Source organism: Solanum pennellii, chromosome 6 (assembly GCF_001406875.1).
Source record: "Solanum pennellii chromosome 6, SPENNV200".
NCBI classification, from domain to species: Eukaryota; Viridiplantae; Streptophyta; class Magnoliopsida; order Solanales; family Solanaceae; genus Solanum; species Solanum pennellii.
Window position 1 is genome coordinate 56,483,164 of NC_028642.1, and position 7,334 is coordinate 56,490,497.

At 31.3% G+C, this 7,334-nt stretch overlaps 1 protein-coding gene across 2 annotated transcripts; it reads right to left on the reverse strand.

The window, feature by feature from the left end:
• Positions 1 to 1,611: 1,611 nt before the first annotated feature.
• Positions 1,612 to 4,402, reverse strand: LOC107023648 (glycosyltransferase BC10-like). Of its 2 annotated transcripts, XR_003578956.1 has the most exons (3): positions 3,126 to 4,402; positions 2,474 to 2,524; positions 1,612 to 2,213 (listed from the first exon to the last, which is right to left on the reverse strand). XR_003578956.1 is itself a non-coding variant. In XM_015224406.2 (2 exons), exon 1 carries the CDS (start codon positions 4,213 to 4,215, stop codon positions 3,142 to 3,144), a length of 1,074 nt encoding a protein of 357 aa, XP_015079892.1. In that variant the 5' UTR covers positions 4,216 to 4,401; the 3' UTR covers positions 1,612 to 2,213; positions 3,126 to 3,141. The 2 variants fall into 2 exon arrangements, 1 of the variants encoding a protein (XP_015079892.1); XM_015224406.2 differs by lacking the exon at positions 2,474 to 2,524 and having other exon boundaries at positions 3,126 to 4,401.
• Between the last annotated feature and the right edge of the window lie 2,932 nt (positions 4,403 to 7,334).

The following is a 7,334-nucleotide window of genomic DNA, read 5'->3' on the forward strand; positions in this document are numbered from 1 at the left end:
TTATGCTTTTAAAATTATAATATTAACTTTTATTTTATATTAAGAATAAAATAATAAATTTAAAATAAATAATTTTACAATAAATTATTTTGCGATAACTTAATTCAAATCGAAGAAGATGTCGGTAGGACATGTTATATGACATGGACAGTGGACACAGTTATCCATTTGGCAAACAGTGATGTAAGAATAAACTTTGAACTACACATGTCGACCCTACAAGTTTTTATGTTTATCGAATACTCCATCATTAAGTTTGTGTTTTGGACCATCGATGTAAAATTATATGTCAAATCATTGTTTAGTATATTGATTTGAAATTGAAATTAAGAAAAATCATAATCCAAAAAAAAAAGGATTTAAAATTTCAAATATCATGCAAATGTGAACTTAATTTAAAAGAAGATTCATGATTTATTTTTTTAATAAAAGAATCATATATAGTAAGAAGAGATTATTTATATTGTGTAAAGATAATATTAAAAATTAACTAACTATAATTATGATTGATATGTGATATTTTTATAAAAATTTGTGTATTGGTCTGTAATTACATATTTTTTTTTTTGTTTAGAAAAGAACATAAAGATGTACTACAATTTATTAATGTGATTCCTTCGAATATTTCAATATCTTGTTTATAAATTATACTTTACTCGTGATAAAACTGAACTTGTTAAATTTCTATATTAATAAAACAAATAAAACTTAAGAAATTTAAATTGCATACTCGATTAAAACATCAAACTTTATATTAATTTAATTTTCTTATGTTATCTGCAAACGGAAGTAGCTACAAAGCTTCAGTTCACATTGAATGTTTACCGTAATTCCATAAATGCATAACATCTTCTCATATACTGTTATACTTGAATTTAAAAGTATAATTAATATAAGTTTTGCCTTAAATTATCACTTGTCCGTAATAAATAAATAAATATAATTTAATGTAACAACGAACTTTAATAAAAAAAATTCCTTTATTGATCCCTCACATGGCGCTTTTCTTTTCTAAATCTTTTTGCAGTCGTGAAGCATGTCTATTAGGGCAAAGATATCATGCTTCAGTTTAGACATTTGGTTTGTTCGTGTACTCTATAATTTGACTTCATTCAATTAGTTAACAAAGTGCAACTCCCACTTATCTCGAACCATAACCTTTTTTTCCGAAATGACATTTCCAACAAAATTTTCTTTATACTAAAAAACTTGAATCAAAACTCTATAATTCAAGATCGTTATTAGTAGCTCAAACTTTAAAAGTTATTTGAACCTTAACTTTGAAAGCTCGCTTCTTTTAGAAGTCATAGAACATATGTACCATTTAATCCGACTTCCAACTTCGGGCATGGGTACACAAATAAAATTAACCAGATAAACACATGTATCTTACGTAACATAATACACTTTTATGTGAATTGCTCCAGGTAATTAATCATACTCGACATTATCAGGGTTGTTTATTTGCTATTGCTTGCTATTATAGTTTAGTTTGGGGAAAAATATTACCTAAAATTATCAACTAGCAAAAAAGAAAACATTCTACAAGTTATAACCAAAGTAAAGAAAATGCTGTATTGAGTGCAAAAGGAGGGAAAAAGAGGCTAAATATGACAGAAAGTAACTTGGAGAAAAAGACTTAGATTTAGCTTTTTCTTTATATGCTTATGACTCAGTTCATCATTGAACATTCACAACAACAACCCTCTAATCATCCACTCATGATTCACCCAAATTTTCTTACTACATATGCACAAGAGAAACAGACACTACACATCAAAGGGAAGGAGCCTAACGGCATCCTCTCCTTGAACCTCGTTGTAGTACATATGCTACAACAAGAAATTTAACCAGATTGGACTCGAGCTCGAGTAGAGATCGATCAGCTTGGTAGAGCTTGGTAAGGAGCGCTTTAACTCCTTCTTAGTCTACCAAATGGAATACTGAACACCTAAATAAAAGTAAAAAAAGAACTTAACCAGATTACACCTCAACAGTACCTTTTGACTATTGATTGTTTTCGGTTGCTTTCTTTGAAAGCTCATCCATAGTTTGTAGTAGTTATATTTAATTTTAGGGTTACTTAGGCTGAGGGCATTCTTTTTGACAAACCCTTCAAGACCTCATTCCCACATGATACTCCTTCTAATATTTGTCTTTTGTCTTCACAACATCAAAATTTGCATTAGAGTTCTCCTCCTCTTCGTCATAAGCTGTAACCAAAAAATAAATGAAAAAGGGAAATGGTTCAGTTCAAATAGCATCAGATCCTAACTCAACAATCACCAATTCGCCAACACATTCGTTATATCTCTAGCTTCATTGATACTTTGGTTTTAATGTTTTAAACCAAAAATCCAACACCTTTTATAAGAAAATTGGCCATAGTTTGTTTCATAGTGATGATTGAGACATCTGGTCTAACTTTCCCAGTCCAAATCCACAATATTCAACAGCAGATGCCATAACTTACCTACTATCTTCTTTATATAAGACATAATCTCCTTCTTGTTCTTTCTTTGTCCTGTGGGAGTTTTTCCATTCAGCCGCCCAAAAGATACCAAAGAAGACTAAAAAGTTGTGTCCAAATTTAACAATTAAATACTAATACAATGGGGGGAACTTTTTCTTTAGGTTGTTAATTGTTATTCAAGACTTGTGAGCGTATGAGTATGCGACAAAGCAAGAAAGAATAAAATTTTCAAGATTTTCTACAATATCTAAGCATTGATTCATAGAATGTTTATAGAAATGGTTACACATGACAGTTCACAATTACTAGTTTAAGAGAAGTTCACATAAAGTTGGTGAAAACATAACTATCTTCACATATTGAACAGCTCCAATTCACCTAATATGCTCAGCAATTTAAAATATCTAGTCTAGATAGATTCTAAAAATGTCTCATCACCATAAAAGGGAAAAAAGAAAGCACCTTGAAAAGATTCACCACTCAAATTGTTCACACTTCGAGTATCTTCAAGCTAACTTTAGTTTAGTGATATTACTAGTAATACTTTCTAAAACACTATAACAGCCGTCAATCTCAAATCACCAATTCTACCAAGTAAATTCACCAAAACTTAACTGAAAAAAATCACAAAAAGGGAAAGAAGAGAACTTACCAAGAAAAAGAAGTTTTTAGTCCTTAAAAATGACGGAATCCGCCATTGCCATCAACAATTTCAAGCTATCCGGAGAGAATTTTCTTGCAAACATGTAAGGATAAGTTGAATTCGACTCTCGGAGCTTGAAAATCAGCTCAGGGGAAACTTCAGGTGGCTGATAAGTATGGGGATGTCCACCAACTGAGTCGGTCCAATTCACCCGAGTCAATGTGTGACGAGTACAGCCATTAGGATCCTCCATTGATAACAAAGTAGGAAAATAGTGTTCTTCAGGATAACAAGACTGGATTTTGACACAAGGTTTCTTAAATTTCCTCCATAGCTTACTATCCTTAATCACCATCAATGAATGTTTTCTTGTAATAACAAAAAACTGTGACCCAACACGGAATTTATCAAAACTCACTTCTGGTTCCATCACATTTTCCCCTCTAGCATTATACCTATCTAATAACGAAGGAGATTCCGTAAGAATCTCTATATAACTAGGGAACTCCATCTTCCTAGATAATTTCTGGGTATCCAACAGAAAATTGTAAAAGTAATTAAACGAGTGCAAAGGTATACAATGCTGAGAGATAAGAGCAAAATAAACATTATCTGGGTCATCAAGCAAAGCGTGAGCTAGAAGGCGACGCGTGGCTGAGATAAGTGTCGGTGATGAGCGTTGAGTTCTCTTGGCATGTATAAATCTGTCGGCGAAAACACCCACCGGAGGATTAATCTTCACTGTAGGATCAGCGTGAATGTAGATATTATAGAGATGTGGATCAGACGCATAGAAGAACTTGTGCCACAAGGGTTCAAAGTGTAAATCTGAATTCGTTAAAAAGAGAAAAGCGATTTTAGGGCGGCGAACGGTGGTGGACCCGAGACGGAATTTGTTGGAAGGGTGTTTCCGGGATGGTTTTTTGAGAAAAGTAGCATCGGCGGCGATGGCTTTGTGAAAAAGGGAAAGATCGTCGAGTTCATCAGGGAGAGAAATGGGTATTTGTCGTTGAGGAAGAATTGATGGTGCTAAGTAAAAGATGATTGGGATAGAGATGAGAAGTGTAAGAGATGGGACAAGGATGTAGTATTTGAACATTGTGCACAAAAGGGGAAATGGGTTTAGAGTGAAAGTACCATTGAAAGGAGCTTAAAAATGGGGAGAAGAAGAAAGGGGGTTTGGGGATTAGGGTTTGGGGGAGAGATTAGAGGTGAAGATGAAGAAGTGAGCATTTGGATTGAGATTTGAGAAGAGAGAGATGTAGGAGATAATGGTGAAATAGCTTTGCTTGAATAGAGTTAAGTAGAGAAGTTGGGGGGGGGAGGTTAGGTATGGTGGGTTTGGGTGGGGGTGGGGTGTACTGTGGGTCCTTTCTTATTTATTTTTCCGGTTATTTGACGTAAAGGACTATATCATTTACACAAAGTTGATATTAATAAATACTATGGTATATGGTCCATAGCTACTAATTTTAATTTTACTATAATATTTAATTTAATTATATGAAATTTTTTATGGTAGTCCAAATTAGCCATTAAATTTTTAAATAATTATTTTTAGAACTTACGTAAGATAAAAAGGTATATCTAGGCTATTTATAAAGGGAAAATTGTATATAATAGTAAACTAATAACCTAAAATAAATGGAGTAGCTAGGGTTTGATTTAATTGTGCTCCATAGCAAACGTTTTGCAAAAAAATTGTCAGACGCCTCACTCCCAAATATCTCGCTCGCCACTCTCCTCCAAACTCTCGCTCGCGTCCTCACTTTTAATACAAACACAAGTGTATAAAAATTGTTTCTAATTGTATAAAACAAAGAAAATTGTATAAATACATATATTTTTGTTCCCTTCTCTCCCCTCTTCCAGATCTCGCTCGCCACCCTCGCCTCAAACAGAAGCGAAATGCGTTTCTGTTTGTATAAAGCGTGAAAAAATTGTATATACACATGCAAGTACATGTATTTTCGTCCTACACACTTATAATTATACAATAAAATACTCTCCTGCCCAGTTTCTTTTGCCTTTCTCTCTTTCTCGTTTTATACAATTTTCAAATTGTATCTAATTTATCTCTTTCTCGTTTTATACAATTCGATTCAATTGTATATTCCTTGTCAAGTCTCTTTTGTCTTTCTCTCTTTCTCATTTTATACAAATTCAAATTGTATATAATCGTTCTATACACTTATAATAATACAATTCGCTTTATACACTTTGTTTTTATACAATTCTCTGCCCAAGTGTCTTTCTCTTTCTTGTTTTATACACTTCGTTTTATACAATTTACTTCAACGCTATATGTATAGCGAATTATACAGTTTCTATGTTTGCTATGGAGCGCAATCATGCAAACTTTGCTATAGCATACAAATATGAATTTTTTATTTGATATATGTGAAAGTTGCCCATTTATAAAATACTAAAGATATATGTCGATCATTTTTTAAGGTCAAATTAAAGAAATCACATATTTTTTAAGATAAAATTACAATCTATCGTTTAAAAGTTTATAAGTATTGAAATCCCTCAAACGGATACAATAATATAAGTGTTAATATATTAAAAGGAGGTCGGATAAATTAATGGTCATAAAATCAAAGCGCTGATACATTAAAAAAAGGGTCAGATACATTAATTGAGGGTCCAGATAAATTAATGGACAAAAAATCACAGCATTCATACTTTAAAAAGAGGGTCAAATACTTTAATAACATTTTTGACTTAAGAGAAAAATAAAAGATTTTGTAAATTTGTAAAACTTATAAGGAATAATGGTAATAAGTAAATTAAAAGATAAAAACTTTATTTTTCTCGGAAAGTATTCTATTTTTAGGAATTTAAGAATGAACTCACACTTACGTGAAACTATTCATTCTCCTCTACCTAAATACAAACTTGTCTACAATCGAATATATTACATGAATATTTAGGACATTTTATGCTACTTTTATTCTTTAAATCTTTGATAATTTTTTTATATGAGTTAAACTGTAAAGGAGTTTGTAAGGCTAGTAAACTACTTTACCTTGTTAAGCATTGAAATAAAAGAGATTCAAATTTAATGTGAATATCGAGTATTGAATGAAAAATAAAATAAATATAAATAAAATAACACAATAAATAAAAACTTATATAAATGATCTTAATAATTGTACAATTGAGACTTAATTCTCGTTGTTATATAAATGTTACATTAAAAAAGGTTAAAATTAAAATACACCGTTAAAAAAATTCAATAAAACAGTAATTCTTTTAATTTGTCGGAATGTAATTACTTCTTTAGTATTATGCTGATTGAAATTAAGAAATACTTTAAATTAGACAAGATCTTGCAGCATGGTTTAATATTATATTTTATATTTGATCAATTATAAAGTATAAATCAGGAATAACGCATCATTACATGCTATTATTATTTTAATCCATGGCAATTAAATTTCCATTTTCATGTCTTGTAAGGTATGTGATGACAAACTTAATTAATATAGTATAGTATTAGGTCATCCAATAAGCAATCTTCAAGTTGTTTAATGTTAATTATTATTAAAGAAGGCATTACTTAAAGCTTTAGTAGTAGGTTCATTGTGTAAATAATTGTAACTAAGAGGGCTATTCATTAAAGAAGTTGTTAAAGTTAGTTAGAAGTTGGTTTATTATTTTTGTATATATGTTCAAGTTGTGTGTACAGAATGGGCATTAGAAAATATATACAGAAGAGAGGTTCACGTTTTTCTCTCATCTTCTTCCTCACTACATCTTCTTCCTCACTACTTCTTCTTCCTAACTCTCTATCTCTTCTCTGTTTCTTCACTTCTACTTCTTCTCTACAAGAAGATTAACATGGTATCAAAGCCTACACAGTAGAGCTTCAAGATCTCAGCCAAAAACCATGGCAACTGTCGATAATGAGTTGCCTGAGAAGCTGAGCCATAATCATCCATTGTTCTTACATTCAATAGATAATTCAGGTGTATTACTTAGTTCAATTCAACTAACAGGAGCTGATAATTTTTCAGTATGGAGTCGAGCTATGAAAATTGCAATTATAGGTCGAAACAAACTTGGATTCATTGATGGATCATGCAGAAAAGAGTTATATGGTCCTAACTTGACAAATCTGTGGGAAAGATGCAATGCGATAGTACTTTCGTGGATTATGAACTGTGTTTCGAAGGAGTTACTTGCAGGCATTGTTTATTCTACTAATGCAGC

Coding starts and splice junctions, on each gene's coding strand:
- LOC107023648 (XM_015224406.2), bottom strand. CDS start 4,215: ATGTTCAAATACTACATCCTTGTCCCATCTCTTACACTTCTCATCTCT.